The sequence below is a fragment of the Primulina eburnea genome, chromosome 8 (genome assembly GCF_022965805.1).
Source record: "Primulina eburnea isolate SZY01 chromosome 8, ASM2296580v1, whole genome shotgun sequence".
Classification (NCBI taxonomy): domain Eukaryota; kingdom Viridiplantae; phylum Streptophyta; class Magnoliopsida; order Lamiales; family Gesneriaceae; genus Primulina; species Primulina eburnea.
In genome coordinates, this window is record NC_133108.1 from 45,242,612 (window position 1) to 45,263,823 (window position 21,212).

The window sequence follows — 21,212 nt, forward strand, 5'->3', positions numbered from 1 at the left end:
AAATATTTAATTACATAATAATAATATGTTTGAAATAATTTTACTAGGTCTGATATCATTTTTGGCATTAATAAATCAATCAATTAAACTCAACAAATATAAGGATATTTTTGTCACTTTTATTGTTTTAAGAAATTTAAATAAAGTTTTTTAGATGAAGAAAATTAAAGATAAATCTATGTAATGATATGGGGATTTATGTGCAATATTCCCAAATTAAATCGGCATATATACAAAACAAATTTACGTATTTTTTGTTTATTATTATGCTATACATATTTATTTATTTATTTTTATGGGTTTTCTTCCCCCTCATGAGTCATGATATGATAATAAACCCTTCCTTGGATCTCAAGCTAAAACAATAAGGAACCAACAGATTTCCCACTTTCCCATTTTGCCCAGATTTTGAACAGTCTCACAATAATTGTTCATAATCCATTGTCTTTCATCATTAATCGATTCATCACCACCCGTTGGATTTGATGACTTATGTTGCCGGCCATCGTTGACACGGTAGCTCCGCAGCCCTGCTCGAACGGTCAGATTTTCTCTGCTCAACAATTCAATTCATTGCGTGTGTTCTACCGGATTTCGATTCAAATGGATCCCCAGAAATATGGGTTTAATTCTTCATCATTGGGGCCGGGAAAGGCCGCGGCTGCCGGCCTCTCCCGTCCACCTCGACTTGCGAAGCTTCGAAAACCTTTTGCTGGCCATCGCCCCAATTTATTCCGACCCGTTTTTCAAGGTGGCATGGTGCAAGGTATTCAGGATTCAGGCTTTGAATCTTCACGCATTGATCCGGGTCTTGAGCCGGTTCAACAGAATCTGGGTCGAGGGTCTGTGTTTGTGGCAAAGGATAGTATTCCCAGTAATTCTAGTAGTAACCTGTTTGCTGATGTAGAGAGGAGTAAATTGGTGGATGAAATGAGGAGATTGGGAGTGGAAAGCAGTGCGGCGGAAAATATGAAAGTGAATATGGGTAGCGGTTCAAGTACTAGCGATTGCGTCAATTTGAGCGATGAAGGTCATGCTTTTCTAGGAGTTGATGAACGTGTGAAAGCTGAACTGCTTGGTGAGATGAGAAGATCGGACATTGGAAATGAACACTTCAGTAACCTACATGGTCAGAATGTGGTAGGGGAGCTTCATGATAAGATGAAGAATATGAATATTAAAGAATATGGGAATGTTTGTTCCAAGAATTTTACTTTTGGGAGAGATAACTATGATGGGTCTTTTATTGTGAGCTTCGATTCTATGCTTCCGAACAAAATGAAAAATTTGAACCTCAAGTGTTCTTCAAGTACTTCGCTGGATGATGGTGTTGTTTCTGGTGACGAGAGTAAAATTGTTCTCGGGGCCGGTGGAAATATTAATGAGCCTGATCGCTGGAATGTTGCTGCTGAAGTAGGAAGCAGTCATGAGCGCATTAAAACAGAAGTGACTTCTGTGACAAAACCTATGCATGTCATGCAGACTGAGAATTTGACTGATGGAAATTTGTACAATTATTCGGGGTCTATGAATTCGGGATTTACTTTTCGGGCCGGGATACAAAGCCAAAATAGTGAAATTCACATGAGAAACAGTCACAATACTTCAACATCCTCGCTATCGATTCCATCCAGTGGGGTTCCTTTCCAACCTGATAGGGATGAAGCTGAGGTGCCTTCTATGGATGGGGTTCACAACGAAGCTGAATTTATTTTTACTAGCGAGCAGGGTGGTATGACACAGCCTATGGAATTCAAGACCCCAGAAACAAAAGGACCCATAGGTTTCGGCTTAAATAGAAAAGTGGAGACAAAGCGAGAATCAGTTAAAGACATTGGTTTGAAAAAAAAGAAGGGGAAGTGGAAGAAACCCGCACATGTTCCATTAAGGTTCGGGCAAGATTTTGTCTTGCCTGGAAAATTCCAAGAAAATGCTGAATCTTCTGACTCATATTCACCCATGGATGTCTCTCCATACGAAGAAACATTGGTTGACAGTAGTTTTTCGAGAGAGACTTCTGTGGCATCAGAGGATTCTTTTCATCTTGATGAAAATTCTTCAAGTGAATCCAACCCAGATTTTTCCACCGATACAGCTGACGAAGGTCTAGTTTCCGCAGCAGGGCGCTTGTGCATAAACAAATGCAATGTAAAGAAAGGACAAGGTGAAGAATCTATAGTTTATGAAGGTATTGGAGTTGAAAGTACTGAAGAAGATGCTGTTTCAGGAGCTGAAACGGAAAGCTTCAAGTCTGCTACCGAGGAGTTAGATTACAGTTGTGACTCTTTTGTCACTGCAGGAGGTGCTGAGATCGATCACTGCACGTCTTCTATGAGACAAGATATCGATAGAGGGAGTCAATACGATCACAATACAAATTTGGCAGACACTGGCACTCCTAGCTTCATTTTTGCTGCATCATCTGCCACTCTCTCTGAAACTTCAGCACCAATGCGTGTCCAAAAGAAGAAACATTGGATCAAAGTTGGCGATGACTCACATATCTTCCTTCCAACTGCCAAAGTTTCGCATGATTCTTCTCATCTGCCCCCTTTCCGTCTTCGGGAATCTTCATTTTCTTCTCTTGAGCAGGATCAAAAAGGTGATTTTTCTCCTCTTTTAGGCCAAAAAGATGACAAGTCTAAGCAAGTTAAAAAACCAGAGATAAAGGTCGTAAATACATCTACCACAGATGCAAGCATCGCTGCTCAAGAATCCTGTGAAAAGTGGCGCCTCAGGTGTGTTCTCATTTATTTATATAACTTAATATTTGTGGAATTCATGTTTTTTTGGTACAGAATGGTGATTATGTTTCAATTTTGTCTCCTCACTGATGGTGATTTGGTTATTTTATGCATCCATTTACCGTTTGCTGCACTTTTTTCTTTTTCCATGCTCATGCTCCTGATATTGTTTCACGTCAGAGGGAATCAAGCCTATGCAAAGGGGGACTTCTCAAAAGCCGAAGAGTACTACACTTATGGATTGAATTGTATTTCTCAAACTGAGGCATCTAGAAGCTGCCTTAGGGCTCTAATGTTGTGCTACAGCAATCGTGCTGCAACACGGATGTCACTTGGAAGAGCGAGGGAAGCACTAGAAGATTGTGCTAAAGCTGCTGCATTAGATCCCAGTTTCCTCAGGGTGCAAGTTCGAGCTGCCAGGTAAGAGTGGTTTAATTGCTTTGCGTCCCATCCAGCTCCTTGCTTCATGGTGTGGTCCCACCACTGTTATCTCATTTTTTTTTTTTAAATCTGGTATAATTTACAATTTTTATCAGTCTCACTTTTTCCATGGAAAAGGAAAAGGAAAAGGTTAAGTTAGTGGGGCAAAACTAGGGATTTATTTTTAGCATTTGGAGTCATGGCTTGGGGCAACCCACATTAAGAGGGATGAATTTTGGGATAAATTAGAATCAAACAAACTTTTTGAGGGCAGGTGGTGTATAGGAGGGGATTATAAGTAGTGAGACGTTTTGAAGAAAAGTCGAAGAGCTCCAGATGTTCATGGAAAGCAACCAGATTGTTACAAGGCATATTCAAGAATATCGACAGTTGCAGTTGGGAGTAGACTAAGGTTTTGAGGTTTTTATTAACTGAGTTATTAGTTCCACCATAAAACCACCTGTTCATTCGGGATTTTCATTGGTCAATTGAGAGCTGGTTAATTGAAAGACTTATTGGGGAAGTTGCTGTAAGGGAGTTATCAGATAAGGACTCAACAATCTATGCTACATCATGGTTTAAACCCGCTGAGAACCATCCCAGTAAAACATGATGATAGAACAATAGAGAGGGAGCCTAAACGAGGTCAGTTTAAAGCTATGGAGGACAGTGGTAGGCTAAGAACGGACATGAAGTGGCATGAAGCAATCATTGTTACCAAAGGTAGGGTGAATATCTCTCGGGTGCTTATTCAAACCGTTCTTGGGAACTCTACAAATAAATCTGTAGAACTATTTCCGTTCCAAGCCAACAAAGCACTATGGTGGCCATCGAATTCGGATGAGTTCGCATCCTATATAAAGCTGAAAAGAGGATTCTTCAATAATGAGGTGTCTTTGGACTTCGAGGAGTTGAGACCTGATATTAATACGTCAGATATGGTAGACAAATGTTGCAACAACTAGATTTAGGATCTGTGGGCTGCCTTGGACTTTATGGTCGCTGGATACCTTCAAAATCATCGGGGATCACTGCGGGGGCTTGCTGGACATCAGCACTGATACATTGGATAGGATTTGGATATGGGAATAACGGGGAAAGGATGGAAGACGCGTGACGTGAATCTTGACACGAATAAATAGCAAACACGATTAAACAATCGCACCCTCTATTCAATTACGATAACAAGACTCGTGTGTTTTCCCGATCTTTGAAACAAGTAATGGATAGGTGTGATATTCACCTCTAAACTAGCAAGAGTTTAGCAATAAATAAACACGAGTATAACAATCGCGTTTCAAGAGAACCTCCAAAGAACCCGCCCTTGGCAACCCTCGTGAAAATCGATCGACAAACGCCACAAAAGATTAATCTTTTGATAAGTTTGATTTGATACAACGCAAAAGTTATAACGAAACTTAAGCTTGTGTTTGAGAGAATTCTCAAAGAAGTTTTTTTATAAAAACTCAATCAATGAACAAAAGTTAAATTGTTTGTGGTATTCTAGCCTATATATAGGTAACAAAACCCTAAATATAAAAGATATCAAATCTACTTGCTAAAATAATTAAAACACTAAAATAGGAAAATAAATCTCGTCCAAACGTAAAGGACACGGACCCCGTGTAGAGGTCCGGAAGGGGGTCCGTGTAGGCACTGTAATTTTCATGTCTCGAAAGTAGTAGACACGGACCCCGTGTACAGGTCCGTGCTCGGGTCCGTGTAGGCTCGGGATTTCTCTTCCTCAAGTGTAATGGACACGGACCCCGTGTACTGGTCCGTGCTTGGGTCCGTGCAGCCTCGGTTCTTCAAAATAATGCTTGAATAATGTTCCTTCGGCTTTCCAACGTGCTCCCATGCATCACGAGCCCTTCTCCCTTGCTTATCAATAATTTGAACACCATGCCCGGCCACGTTCACATCATACTCCCCTTCTTCAAAAAGATTTGTCCTCAAATCTTGCCCTCCTACACAAAAACGAAGCAAGTTAGTAATAAAATTAATCAAATTATCAACATGCTTACCTTTCAATTTAAGTTCGTAGGCGCTATGGTTAGCTCGCTCCATTAACACTGGAAACTCCAACATCAGCGTTGTCTTTCCTATAAACTCGTCAGCTTTACCAAACATTAAATAACAAATGACACCAAATAACATCAACAAGATATTATTAAGTATCACAAAAATCAGATTTCTCCCCTTCTTAGACCTAGTCAACACACAAATGATATCCATACACGTGTACGACCATAGCTCACTAGGAATAAGACATAGTTCATGCACGATATAAGAATCTAGGCAAAATGTCAATCTCTTATATGCAATGCATGCCTCACAATCCCACTCAACATACCTCTTCATATGCAACCAACACATATAATCATGCATTTTATCAAAGATAAAAACACCACTATATGCATCACTAGTACATAACTCATGCAATGAATATAGAATGAAGAATTTATTCTCCTTAAAATTGTACTCATTATGCACATAAAAATTCTTACATTCATTCATGCTCTTCCCAAAGTCTTCATCAAACAAGTAGGAATCATGCAAATAGGACACACTAGGCGTACTACCCATGTAAACATTTAACTCATCACAAAGATTTGAACATAATGCATACAATTCATTGTCATAACAAAAACTCATCAATTTGACAACTTTTGAAAAATCACAATCACTAACATTTAGATTTGATCTATTCAATATTTCATCATTCTCCAATATATGACTCCTAGGGACAAAGGTTAATTCACCGTTAGACCATTTAGACATCCCACTCTCAACTCTCTCACCAAACTCTTGAATACAACACAACAATGAAATAAGATAAGAACGAAAGTCATACCTCAAGGTTGTTGCGTTGGCAACTATGCTTACCTCACGGTGATTGCTCTCAACACCAAATGGATCATCCCATTGCATTTTTACACCTCCCACATTTGCTCGTCTCCTCATCACAACTTCATCATAACCCTGCAAATGAGAAATAACAATGCTCGGGATTGAACCGGCTATATCGTCACTAGGTATATAAATCTCATCTTTGTACAAAGGTACTTGAAGAGATTTATAAAAAATTAAATCACACTCATACTCACTCTTTTCACTCTCTTGGGCCTTAAAATCATTTTTCTTTTCTTTTTCTGTTTCTTTTTCTTTGGCCTCTTTTTCTTTTTCTTTTCTTTCTATGGCCATCTCACTCTTTTGATCACTCATTCTTTCGGCCATTTCATTTTTTTTCTCTTTCAACTCATGACAAATTGATTCATCAATACAAATTTCATTCGTAGGCAGTTGAGCAAAAGAAACAACTTGCACATCATCTAATAACTCACCCTCCACAGCACAACACTCAATACTCAAGTCAGAAGTTAGTGGAGTACCAACCTTCTCAATTCTCTCAACCCCCACTTTAGATTTGACATCAATTGGCGGTTTTACTACAGTCATCTCCTCCTTTGGACATTGGGTGATATAATGCCCAAACTCTAAACACCAACAACATATAATATCACAAGTACTAGAATTTGAATTTTTAAATGTACCTTGATATTCATATTTGCTAGCTTCACGTCTTGACTCCTTCTTTGGCCTACCGCAGTGGTTCTCTTCCAAACTCGCCCTCCAAGTGGATGCCCATGAATCAACATACAAGCCATGCTCATCTCTCCTACCACCTCTCCTATTATTGTGATTTGGAACAAATTGTTTCCTCATCACCCTTTTCATCTCATCCCACGTAACTATAGGGTCATCCCCACATCGTCTCCTACGTGTTACTAACTTATCCCACCAAGTACTAGCATAGTCGGTAAACTCACTGCAAGCTCGTCTTACCTTCATTGCTTCGGTATAATCCTTCCGTCTCTCAAATACACACTCCATTCTCTCTTCCCACTCAAGGTACACCTTTGGATCGGCTTCCCCACTGAAAAATGGAATTGTCATCTTCGTACCACTCAGTCTATACCCTTCTCGGCTTCTATACCCCTTATCCTCATCAAATCTCCTATAACAATCCATGTTCAACAACGTATCTCCTCCAACTCTACTACCTCGCCTATTCTCATCAATATGCACATCATACATCTCCTCTTCTTCACACCTCCGATATTTTTTTTGTTGAGGCTTAAACTCCTTCTCCCACCTTCTATCCAACCCTCCTAACATCGTTTTAAATTGACGTCCGTCAATCATTATACCTGCAAGAAAAAGGTTAGTATAAAACAATAAAGAATAAAGTTTCCTCACCACAAATTCTCACTAGTCACTCCAATGAAAATTCACTCGCACTCGTCTTTTTCCCTCACCACAAAACCTCACAATTCACTCCAATGAAAAATTCACTCCACTCAAATATTTTCACTCAAGTGAGAATTCTCAAGGGGCGCTTAAGTCTCGTGGCTTCCACGTATCAAACTTATGAGATCAATCCTGTGACGCCTGAAATTCGACTCACTTAGATCACACAAGGATAAGCAACTTTGAAAACTGACTAGAATGCGACTAAATGACAAGGACAAACTTAACGCTGAAATATAAGCGCTAAAATCCCAACAAACACCCGATCTCAATTTTTTTTTTTTTCTCTCTTTTTTTTTTTTTTTTTTCGGGTAAATAGTACCGTGAACAGTAATTCCGGAGTGAATAGTAACTCCGGTAATGAATAGTAACTCCGTTAATGAATAGTACCCTGTCGGATGAATAGTTCCGTCGATGAACAGTAAAAACGGCAGATGAACAGTACCAGACGTGAACAGTACCCGATCGTGAACAGTAAATTTTGACGAAAACAGTACCCGATCGTGAACAGTAAATTCCTCCGTCAACAGTACTTCCGGCAATGAATAGTAACTTTCGGATGAATAGTGTCGGCGATGAATAGTGTCGAGGATGAACAGTATTTTCCGGCAATAAACAGTAAATCGCGATTTTTTTTTTTTTTTTTTTTTTCAACAAATCCGTAGAAACCGCTACACGAAAATCGGTATTGAAAATCCTACGAAGAATTGAATGGATACTCTTACTTGAATCAAAAACCTTGAGCTCTGATACCAAATGACGTGAATCTTGACACGAATAAATAGCAAACACGATTAAACAATCGCACCCTCTATTCAATTACGATAACAAGACTCGTGTGTTTTCCCGATCTTTGAAACAAGTAATGGATAGGTGTGATATTCACCTCTAAACTAGCAAGAGTTTAGCAATAAATAAACACGAGTATAACAATCGCGTTTCAAGAGAACCTCCAAAGAACCTGCCCTTGGCAACCCTCGTGAAAATCGATCGACAAACGCCACAAAAGATTAATCTTTTGATAAGTTTGATTTGATACAACGCAAAAGTTATAACGAAACTTAAGCTTGTGTTTGAGAGAATTCTCAAAGAAGTTTTTTTATAAAAACTCAATCAATGAACAAAAGTTAAATTGTTTGTGGTATTCTAGCCTATATATAGGTAACAAAACCCTAAATATAAAAGATATCAAATCTACTTGCTAAAATAATTAAAACACTAAAATAGGAAAATAAATCTCGTCCAAACGTAAAGGACACGGACCCCGTGTAGAGGTCCGGAAGGGGGTCCGTGTAGGCACTGTAATTTTCATGTCTCGAAAGTAGTAGACACGGACCCCGTGTACAGGTCCGTGCTCGGGTCCGTGTAGGCTCGGGATTTCTCTTCCTCAAGTGTAATGGACACGGACCCCGTGTACTGGTCCGTGCTTGGGTCCGTGCAGCCTCGGTTCTTCAAAATAATGCTTGAATAATGTTCCTTCGGCTTTCCAACGTGCTCCCATGCATCACGAGCCCTTCTCCCTTGCTTATCAATAATTGAACACCATGCCCGCCACGTTCACATCAACGCGCATGGCACTAGGCCTTTGAAGGAACAACATAAACGATCAGCAGGAAAGAGTGAGACATCGGCGCCACCATTGGGGGGAAATATATTCAAGATATTGAGGGAAGTCGTCCCAAAAGAAGCAACAAAATTCAGACGCTCAACAATGCATTCTATGACTAATATAGACGGCGAGGAGCAAGAGAATAGGATGGGTGCTGCAAGCAATAATCAACTAGTGCATACTTATGGGAATGTCTATCACAGAAGACATAAATGAGGCAGTGTTGGGGAAAATGCGGGTTACGGCGATGATGGGATTACAGATTCAGGCCTCTTTAACAGGGAGGATAGCAAGAAGTTGGGGATACATGATTCAGAGGACATAACAGAAATCGAGTTTGATGACTCAAAAGATGATTTGCTGGAGATTGAATCTGATTCCTCAGAGTCTGATAGTCAGGTTTCCTTCCGATTAGAGGAGCCAACCATAATTGTAGAAGAGACAGCGGTAATGAAGGGCTGTTCTCACCATCGAAGGGGATTATGTCTATCACCGAGCCACTTCAACCTGAAAATGCAAAACCTAATGTGGGACATGTACTAAACAACATTCACTCTTCATATCTAAACCATTCTTTCAAGCTCCATTCTATTTTACTTGCGTCGTTCTTAGTATTGGGGTTGTTCAGTGGTCTAGTAGGAGGAGGGACAGAGAGGGTAGATGTTTTGTCGGGTTCCGAAAGAGAAATTTCCAAAGGGGTTGAGGTGGAGAATAATATGTGTGCTGAAATCAGGAGAGATTGTACAGATGGAAACTATTGGATTGTGGTGAAGAAATCGACGGGTCTCTTAAGTAGAGAACTATACAGGTTAAAGTGTGGAATTAACTACGAGAGAGATTCGACCTCGAAGGGTCCCAATTCTTTGTTATGAAAATATGATCTTGGAATATCAGGGGAGGAGGGGCATCAAGAAGGAGAGAACTAGTTTGAACTGTCATACGTAAGGAAACTTCGGATATAGTGGTGCTTTTGGAAACCAAGAAACAACAGGTGGATAAACGGTTCGTGGCAAGTTTGTGGAAGTCTAGATTTGTTGACTGGGTTTGTCTACCTTCGGTTGGGAGATCTGGGGGTATACTAGTGTACTTTATTAAAAGAAGACAGATTCTAGACTGTTGTCTCATGGCGAATAAGGAGCGCTTTTCATCTCTTTTTCGGATATCCACCGCAACTAATAAACCGATTCGTAAATTTTTAGATGTTGTCGATATAGGAGTCAATTATATCTTTCAATGGGATGTGCGTATTAGAAGAGATTTAAATGAGGTCGAACTAGGTGAGTTCGTTAATCTTTTAGGGGTCTTAGATGCTGTTAGGTTGGAGTTGGGCACGGAGGATTTTCGAGTTTGGTTGGGCGATTCTTCCAGTATGTTTTCTGTTCGATTTTTCTATGATTCTTTCTTTCCTCGTTCTAATTTCCCGTTATTATCTTATTATGATAATATATGAAATTACCTATACCGTAAAAGGTTCAAGTTTTCTCGGGGATTGTGGCTTTGAGGAAACTTCCTACTTGTGACTCGGTGCAAATAAGGTGACCAGTCTATGTCTTGTGCCCGCAATGGTTCACTTTATGTCAGAAGCAAGAGGAGAATCAGGACCATCTACTGGTGCAATGTTCTTTTTCGAGTGATATATGGATAAAAGTGTTGCATGAGTTGAGATTTTAATGGACTTTTCCGAGAAGGGGAGAAGATTTACGAGATTCTGGTATCTGGTAATCCATTGCACTTTTTGGTCGATATGGCTGGAGAGGAACAACAGAATATCCGCAGATTTGTCCGAGACCGTGAATGACGTCTGAGAGAAGATCAAATTCAGAGTTGCGAATTGGACGACTAAGCTGACAGAGTTTAATCATTCATCTATTTCAGACTTAGTTAGAGATGAAAATTTATATGGTCATGACGATAGTGTGATAGTGTTTTCTCGATTTGAACAATCATTTAATTTGCGGATCACTCATCTGCTACTGTTGTAACACATCTGTTATAATAATAAAGTTTAGTTTCCTATCAAAAAAAATTGAATGACTTGGACCATATTTATATATCGGTCACCAATTCCCGGTTGAACAAGTGGTCTGCTCCGGTTTATAAACCGTGATTCTTGGAGAGTTTCATTGAGGGAAGTGGAGGAGGTGAAATACTCTATACATTCTTTAGAGCAGGTTAAAGTTTGTAAGGAGATGAGTGATGGGAGGGTTTGGCGGTTGGAGAGTCCAGGCACTCCTGCATCTCTCTTTTTCTCACTTTGATTGATGATCAATCTGTAAACACTTCAATTTGGAATCCATCTATTCCTTCGATACAAGTGCTTAACTATTGCATAATATATTAAATACTCATGATGTATGACAAAGAAAAAACCTCATATGATGATATCCTCGAGCGGTGTGTTTTCGAAAAGACGACGGTGAGTTTGGTGATCACATTTTTCTATCATTTAGATTCATTGTGTCAATATCCAAGACCTCGAGGTTGCTTTTGGATTTATGGATTTGATTTGGAGGAAAAGATTTGATTTAAAGAAGAATTCATTTCAAGTGACACTCCTGTTTGATTTATTTGAAATCCATCATAGTTACTGTTGGATTTGCTTAGTTTGATATATGGTGGATTTGAAATTCTCATAAATTTTGTATATCTAAAAAAAGTCAAGGAGTTTGAAATGATTTCAAATCCATCATTCAAATACAACCCAAACGAATTTGGGGGGAAACCATTTATATGGAATGAAGGTTGAAAATTTCAAAAGAATATGAAAGATTGCGAACTTGCTATTACCATGGAATCATGGGAAAAAATAAACTAATGAATGTAAGGCAAGGTATCTCAATTTTGGGAGAATATCAAATACAAGAGGGCAGCACTTTGGGCAGAGTTGGACAAAGATCTCAAATAATTCTTTTTAGTTCTTTATTAACAGGATTACAGCCTGTATTAGCTTAATACTCATTCATTCCAATATATCCAATTAGGTATTAATTTGTGTATTGTGTGGTATGGATTAAAAGGATGTATTATCCCGCATTTTTACGTTTTACATTTATAAATAAATTTCACTTCTTACTAAAAAAATAGAAACTTGACACAAGTGTTTGTTAGTGCTTTAAATGTAATATTAACTATATGGTTCATCAAATGATTTGTTGCATGGCTATCAACACAACTTGGAAGCTTTGCCAACGATTAATTTCCCACGATCCTTACTTTAAACACAAGGTTGGGTTTAATAAGGAAAACATTCTTGGTAGGGAACACTTTCTGTTCCAAATTTTTTTATTAAGCGAAGTAATATTTGTTCATGTCTAGAAGCCTTTCTTCAGTGTCATCTTGAATTATAATTTAACAATAAGACATGCAGGAGAGAAAATATAGAGCAAGGAACAAAAATTAGTAATGTGTATTAATATTTTCACTCTTCATGTAATTATAGTACAATCTAACTCATTATATACGCACACTAACTTTTCTTGACTAGGAAAGTGGATATTTCTATCAATCAAAATATTCACACAATATATAAATTTTATATATAACAAATTCTGCAGTATATTTTATTTCCCTACACTAACCCTCAAGTTACGTTGCCACAGCAACTTGTTGTTTAGAAGTGACAAATTACATACAAATGAATGTCTATCAATATCAATATGCTTCATATATTAATAATATTGTTATGTTTCTTAAAAAAAAAATATGCTTCATATAATCGTGTTGAACAGGGTTATTTTCAATGCTGATTGCATATTTATTATCAACTGAATAGTTATATTGGAGTTGTCATCTCTAACTTCAACTCTTCAATAACCATCTTAAACTATAGTAGCTATCAAACTCCATTAGTCATAGCCCTTAATTCAGCTTCGACACTACGAGGAGCAACATTGTGCTTCTTACTTCTCCAAGTTTCCCCAAAGAAATGTACAAGAACCTTTATATGCTTTGCCTAGTTTCTAATTTGGGTCAATACGTGTATCACTTGGTCTAAACACTCATCCTTGTTTCTTTAAGAAGATCAAGACATACTTCCATGGTAATACTGAGATTCCTCTCCTCGATCTAACTTCCAGCCCAGGAAATTACGCAAGGGACCTAGATCTCTGACTTCAAATTTGGAGGCAAAACTTCTTTTCAGTCCGACTATGTCTATATCATCAATTCCCATAAGAATGATATCGTATTCAATTAAAATAACCATCTTACCACCATTGTTATGTTTCACATACATCTCGTGATCTGATTGTCCTTGCAAGTATATGCTCTTCTTAACTAATCTAGAAGATTTTTCAACCCAAGCTCGTGGTGCACAATGAATTAGCATACGATCCCGCGTTTCCGCTTCATTCCTACACAAAACACCAATTGGGACTCATAGCAATTGAGGGCCACTTTTTTTGCATCATCTCCGAGGTCGGTAGCTTACCCAAAATCGCTGTCCTGCCTGTCCACGAAAATACTTGAATCTTTGTTGGAACTGGAACCTTCCATATAACGTGGAAATAAGGAAAAACTTGGAAATGACCGTGGAAAGAACGACCTAAAGAAAGATTTTACTGAGAAAAGACCGGAAGGATCTCCACTCCTCACTCGATAGTCATCTACCTCTTCAACCAACCTAGTCCTATATAAGAAACCTAATAACTCCTCAACTGAAAAAGCTCCTCGTCTCGTACGACCCTTCGCAAATCCCATGATTGTGTAGACGACGAATTGTCAAAATGAACAAAGTGTGATATAGGCAAATTGTGAACTGCAGAAAGCTGAAATAAGGCCGAAAATAATTCTTTGAAAGAGTAATCCCCCAACCACCTATCTTCTCAAAATCTAGCCTTGTTACCTCCTCTAACTTTAATCGAAACTAGTTGCTGAAAAGTTGGGTATATTCGGGAAATAAACTTCCATGGGCATTTAAATGTCATGCTTCTTGCTAAACCCGCATTCCACCCATTCTCGTTTAACCCATATTTACTCACTATGACCTTCTTCCACAACTTCCCTTCTTCCACGTGAAATCTCTACCACCATTTTCCCAACACAGCCTTGTTTCTTAACATAATTTTCCCAATACCCAATCCCCTTTTTTCATTGGGTTTGCACACTTGTTCCCACGCAACCACACTTTTTCCCATACAACCAAGTGATTATGAACTTCACCATCCGCTCCATCCCATAAAAAGTTCCTTTGAAATTTTCTCCATCTCTTCCGCTATACCTTTATATACCCTGAAAAGAGACATATAATATATCGGAAGTGCATTTAAAACAAATGTTATCAAAGTTAGTCTTCCCCCTCTTGACAAAAAAGCTTTTTCCCAACTTGCCAATTTTTTCGACATCTTTAACAGAATAGGTTCCCAAAACGATGCTCGGAGGATTGAGTGTATGAATTTCCAACCAAACTAGAATTTAGTAGAACGAAAATAAATTTAAGGAAATATTGAAATCATATGTTGAATGAATTTGTTCGAATTTTCAGTTCAAATACCTTGGTCGATTTGATAATTAACTCTGACAATTATGCATGCTTTTGACGATATTCCCTAAATTATTAAGATACTCTTTCAAGTTATGAAAAATAATTCAACACAATGAAATAATTAAATCTCTTTAATTATTTATCACAGACGATTGCATGAACGATTTGTGGAATCCCTTAGCTTTCGACCAACTAAACTGTTACTATCAACATATATTCAATTTCATATATCTATGTAAATTGTATTAGTGGAATATGTTGTTCGTTCTTATTACAAAATTTTCTCTCAAATTCAATTGCAATGTAATATTTTAGAAGTTAGCAACACTTCAAAAATTCAAATTAATCAATAACATAATCAAGCATAAATTAAAAGTTGAAATTATATTATCATGAACCAAGTTTTTGGGTATAATTCCCCAAATCCCACCAAAATAAAAAACTAGCTACTGTCGTTCATCATCAAAACAATAATTAAACAAAGTTTCTTCACTGAAAAAATATCAAAAGAAAGAGAAGAACGAGAAGACGTTGCACGGAATCTTGTCTTCCTTGCTTGCCTATTCAATTCCTGTGTTTCTCCTCGTGCGTCGGCTGCTTGGTGTGTATATATATGATGATTTGTGCGTGTTCCTCCTCCTTCACGTCTGCTAGGGACCTAGGGTTCCCAAATTTATAGATGCCCCTTTAGAGTTCTTAACTCGAAAATCCGAGAAGAGTTTTTTTCTTATTGTGTCGCCCTTGGGGGGGGGGGGTTTCCAGAAAACACCACCTTAGGGTTACATGTTCTGTCTTGGACTTCACGTTTTCTTCTGAGCGCGCTGAGGCGGTACTGCCCTAGCGCGAGATGCTCTGTCCCCATTCTTCGATTTTCACTGGTGCGTCCTGGGGCGACCATAAATTACCGTACTAACACGTCTCGTTCTATTCCAGCTCTTGTTTTTCACTCATTAACATTGGGACGGTCAGAAACCACCACCCTAGCTCGCTTCATTCTGCCCAGGTGTGAGGCCCGGGGCCGAAGAAGGCGGGGGGTGATCGCCGGTGCCATCAGTTGTACGGACAATGAGCGGCTCCTGACAGGCTTCTAGGTGGAGGGAACATGAATGAACCGACCTACACGGGAATGAGAGGGATTCCGAGACTGTTCAATGTAATGAACTGTATAGTTGAAGTGAGCTTAAAAGATTTGATTGATACTACTCATATCACGAAGGTGCATCTTCTTTTCGGTAGCTCATCACATAAGAACTCCAAAGTTAAGCGTGCTTGACTTGGGGCAATTTTGGGATGGGTGACCTCCTGGGAAGTTTCACATGGTGCGTGTGAGTGAGGACATAAGCACGCTGGAAAGACTCGTCTTGGTACAGTGAGGACAGTCGTTGAATCTGGGTCGTTACACCAGGAGTTCAGCTTTTCGCCTTTAACTTCGTAATTTTGGCTATTTTCCGTGCAAACCGGCCAACATACATGACAAATGACCATATGCATAAATTATGAACTAAAATGAATGAAATGCAGACTCAACACAATAAACTCATGAAATAACGGACTAAAAACGACACAATAAAACATGCAATAACGACACCTATCACACTTCTAAACACGTGATTCTTTTTAAAATTTGAATTTTAATCATTGTACAGAAGTATTTAAAAACATATCATACTTCCGATTGTTTCCTAAGAAGATAAACCTAACTTAGACGTGTATGATCATCAAGAAAAGTGATAAACTATTTTTTCTTAAAAAAGGTTGGTGTTTTATTGGTCTCCATATGTCACTGTGAATGAGAGAGAGGTTTAGATGCATGATATTGTTTGACTGGAAAATACACGGTCATGTTTAGCAAATTGACAAATATCACGTTGAAAATCTAGTGGATTTTTATTTTAAACAAAGTTGGAAACGAATATTTTAAATATTGAAAGGTATGATGACTTAATCTACATTGTCATCACATGCTATCATTATCATTAGAATTTGAGTATGATTCCACACTAACTGTTAAGCTTGCCCATGCAATTTATTATCTTCCTCAAAGTAATAAAGACCCTCCCTAGTATTGCCAATACTCTTTCCCGAATTCAGATCCTAAAAGGCACAAGAACAAAGAGAAAATATAGGACAACAATGTAATTCCCGGGTCAATTTGCTGATTTAACGTGGAGAACATTATGAAGCATTAATGCGTTCGAGCTCGCAATTGACCTTTTTCCAACAATGTCTGAGAGAGAACCAACAGCTACTTCAATTTTTTTATTTCCCGCACGAAGGATTATAAGTCGAGAGCAATCTGGTTACTTCAATTTTTTTATTTCCCGCACGAAGGATTATAAGTCGAGAGCAATCTGGTTACTTCAATTTTTTTATTTCCCGCACAAAGGATTATAAGTCGAGAGCAATCTGGTTGATCCAGTCATATGATGAATGGCCTCCGAATTAATGATCCAATGGCAATAGGGAACTGTTGAAACATTAAAAAATAACTTACATTTGATAATTTTGAGAATTGAACCAGCCTATACAGTTGGTCTAATTGTTCCGTAGTGGAGAAATGTTTTTTTTTTCTTCATGAAATTGATATAATGGTCAATTCAGATTTACAGCTAGGGAGCGGGTCCTTGGAAGGCTACAAAACTTTTTTTTATAAGAAACAATATTTTATTAATAATAACGTAAGAAAGACTACATCAGTGGACTAGTGGTCCACTGTCATCAAGAAGCACATAATATTAAGTTTATCTTAATGATATACTGTTATGGACCCAAACTCATTGGGCCCAGAGACTTCTAAGTTAGCAAGTCCAGAGAATGAAGAGCCCAATAAACAGAGGCCCAAGATTGTAAACGTATATTCTAGAAGAAGGAAGGAGAGAGGTGGGTGAGAGCAATGTATAAAAAGAGAGGGGGGGTAAGCTAGAGGTCATTCAGTTATATAGATTGATGAGTCACTAACAGTTTGTTAGTGTGAGAGAGTGAGAGTGATTGTAACAAGATTCTGTTATTCCCATTTCATATATTTCAATACATATTTTGGTTGCAAATCGGAGGTTCCTAACAATTTGGTCCGACCTGCCGGATCCGCTCGAGCTAAAGAAACATGGCCAGCACACGATCAGAAGCGAAGATAGATGGCATGGAAAAAACGTTGATGGGGATGCAAGACCACATGATGCAAGTGCAGGGTCGATTGGACAAAATCGACAGCGCGGTGGGAGGATTACTGGGACTGAGGGAGATGATGGAACAAATTATTAAGGCACAAGGGGGAGCAGCTGCTGCATGCAGTGAAGGTGGCGAGCAACATGGGGTTGGGGGTGATATGTTGGGGAAGGATGAGAGTGTGCGTCAGGAAGGGAGACGAGAGGAGGGTGAAGAAGTGAAGTTGGCACTTAAAAAAATTGATTTACCAGGGTTTGAGGGAGAGGACCCGTTGGGATGGTTGGGGAGGATGGAGCAGTACTTTGAGGTCCATGAAACACCAGCAGGGTGTAAATTGGCTTACATCTGTATGCAAGGGACCACGGTACATTGGTTTCGGTGGATGAAGGTGAGAATTCCGAACATGGGGTGGGATAGGTTTGCGGAGGAGCTGATCAAGCGTTATAGTGGATATGACGCCAACCCCTTCGAACTCATGGCGTCATTAAGCCAAGGCCAACAGTCAATAGACGCTTACATCGAGCGTTTTGAGGTGCTGGTCGCACAACTGGGGGACGTCCAGGAGGACCAATGCTTGGGCTATTTCCTGAGTGGACTGAGGGAGGAGATACGGCGGAAGATGATCGTCCACTCTCCCCGAACGGTAGATCGTGCGATGATGTTGGCTAGGGGACTGGAGGAGGAATTGTATGGGACGGCGGTAGACAGGGGAAGAAATAAAGTTGGATCGGGCCTGGGGCATACGCAAAAATCGGTAACTAACATGGGCTGGGCCAATCCATACCCAGTACATGATAGGGACCGTAACAAAAATCTTTCAGGGCCCAATGTTAACATGGGGTCTGCTGGTCAAGGGGAGCAACGAATGAGAAACCCAATTTCGCAGCAAGCCTACGGCAGTGGGCCTCGGGGCGTACCAGGAGGAAGTAGCGGGGGAGATCGCGGTGGGATGGCAGCGAGGGTACCACCATACCAAAAAAATCGAGATGGTAGGGTGGTATCTCACCAAGAATTTTTACACCGACGAGAGAAGGGGCTGTGCTTTAAGTGTGGGGAACCTTACCACCCAATGCACAGATGTGTCAACAAAAGCTTGAGAGTGACAATTCTAGCGGAGGAAGAAGGAGACGAGGGTGAATGGGGGCAAGCAGAGTCAGTAGAGCATAAGGATGAGGTGACACGAGAAGCAGGGGAAGAACGAGAGCCCGAAGTGGAGTACAATACTCTAGAACTACCCTTGTATTCTGTAAATGGCATCAACCATCCACAAACATTGAAGATGAAGGCAAAGGTGGCAGAGCGAGAAGTGATAGCCATGGTGGACAGTGGAGCAAGTCACAATTTCATATCGAGAAAATTAATCACGGAATTGGGGCTTGAATGGGACAGGAGCGTGTTTTTTGGGGTATGTCTGGGGGATGGCTGTCGGGTGGCTTGCCAAGGGGTGTGCAGGGGATTAGAGGTGGATATGGGACAATGTCGAATTCAAATTGAAGGGTATTTGTTTGATTTAGGGGGAGTTGATCTTATTCTGGGGGTTGATTGGCTTCGCACATTAGGTGATGTCCTGATCAATTGGGGCAAAATGGAGATGCGGTTCAGCTGCAATGAGCAAACAGTAATCTTAAAGGGGGATCCATCCCTCAGCAGATCATTAATCTCATTAAAAGGCATCTCCAAAGTGAGTGAAGTAGAGTTTTGCGGAGCAATATTGGTCAAATGGAGTGAAGAAAAAAAAGGAGGGGCAGACATGAAGGGAGATGAGGAGGCCATCAATGACATCATTGCCAAATATGGGGTGGTATTCCAAGAACCCAGTGGATTACCCCCTTGTAGACAACAAGATCATGCCATATGTATTAAGGAGGGATGCAGACCAGTATCCGTCAGACCTTATCGATATGCCCATCATCAGAAGGATGAAATTGAGCGAATGGTGAAGGAGATGCTTACATCAGGGGTGATACAAATCAGTAACAGCCCCTACTCAAGCCCAGTAATACTAGTGAAAAAAAAAGACGGAAGCTGGCGGTTTTGCATAGACTATCGGGCCTTGAATGATATCACTATCGCTGACAAGTATCCAATTCCGGTGGTGGAGGAACTATTTGATGAGTTGCATGGAGCAGTGTTCTTCTCAAAGCTGGACCTTAAATCTGGCTACCACCAGATTCGGGTGCGAGCCACGGACGTGCACAAAACCGCGTTCAGGACACATGAGGGCCACTACGAGTTTTTAGTCATGCCTTTTGGACTAAAAAACGCTCCGGCCACATTCCAAGCCACCATGAACGAGGTATTTCGCCCTTACTTGCGAAAATTCGTATTAGTTTTCTTTGACGATGTTTTGATTTACAGTAAAGATTGGGAAAGTCATATGCAACACGTCGAAGTCATATTGGCATTGTTACAACAACACCAGTTGGTTTTAAACAAAAAGAAATGCCAATTTGGGTTGAGACAAGTTGAGTACTTGGGGCATATCATCACGGGCCGGGGAGTGAAAGTGGATCCCAACAAAGTTGAAAGTGTGGTGCAGTGGCCCCAACCACAGAACACGAAAGGATTGAGGGGATTCTTGGGACTCACCGGATATTACCGGAAATTCATTAAAGATTACGGGAAAATTGCAAGGCCACTCACTGAGCAACTAAAGAAAAACAATTTCGGGTGGAATGAAAGGGCTCAAGAAGCCTTCGAGTTGCTGAAGCGAGCAGTTGTGACCACGCCGGTATTAAAGATGCCAGATTTTTCGAAAGAATTCACAATAGAATGTGACGCATCAGGGACTGGAGTAGGGGCTGTGCTAAACCAAGAAGGCAGGCCTATTGCTTTTTATAGCAAAGCTCTGGCGGACCGAGCATTAACCAAATCAACCTATGAAAGAGAGTTGATGGCATTGGTCTTGGCAGTTCAACACTGGCGTCACTACCTGTTGGGACGGAAGTTTCTAGTGGTGACAGATCATAAACCATTGAAGAACCTGCTGCAGCAACGTATAACCACACCAGACCAGCAATATTGGTTGGCAAAGTTGCTGGGATATGAGTTTGAAATAAAGCATAGAGCGGGGAAAGAGAACGGAGCAGCAGACTCTTTATCACGAAGGGAGGACATTGGACTTTTGGCTGCTATCTCCAGGGCAGAATGGGGAGGAATAAGGGACATCCGACGGGCCGTGGAAAATGACCCAGCATGTAAAAAGATAATAGCAGAGATGAGCACGGCCCAAGGCAGTGGCAAACACTACTCAGTAGTTAATGGTTGTTTACTTTTTAAAGGAAGGATAGTTATTCCACGAACCTCACAGTGGATCTCCACATTATTGAGGGAATTCCACATGACTCCAGTGGGGGGCCATTCAGGAGCCTTGAGAATGTATAAAAGAATAGCAAGCAATTTTTTTTGGCCGGGAATGAAGAAGGATGTGTACACATTTGTTTCCGAATGTGAAGTATGCCAAAAACAAAAATATGAGGCG

The 21,212-nt window shown here is 40.0% G+C and overlaps 1 protein-coding gene across 2 annotated transcripts in view; it reads left to right on the forward strand.

The window, feature by feature from the left end:
• Window positions 1-335: 335 nt before the first annotated feature.
• Window positions 336-21,212, forward strand: part of LOC140840291 (uncharacterized) — a 38,819-nt gene continuing 17,942 nt past the window's right edge. The window contains exons 1-2 of one of the 2 annotated variants that reach the window (XM_073207586.1): window positions 336-2,738; window positions 2,925-3,164. In XM_073207586.1, coding sequence (XP_073063687.1) covers window positions 493-2,738; window positions 2,925-3,164 — 2,486 coding nt within the window. In that variant the 5' untranslated portion in view covers window positions 336-492. The remainder of the gene's footprint in view (window positions 2,739-2,924; window positions 3,165-21,212) is intronic. The other variant, XM_073207585.1, reaches the window with a different exon arrangement.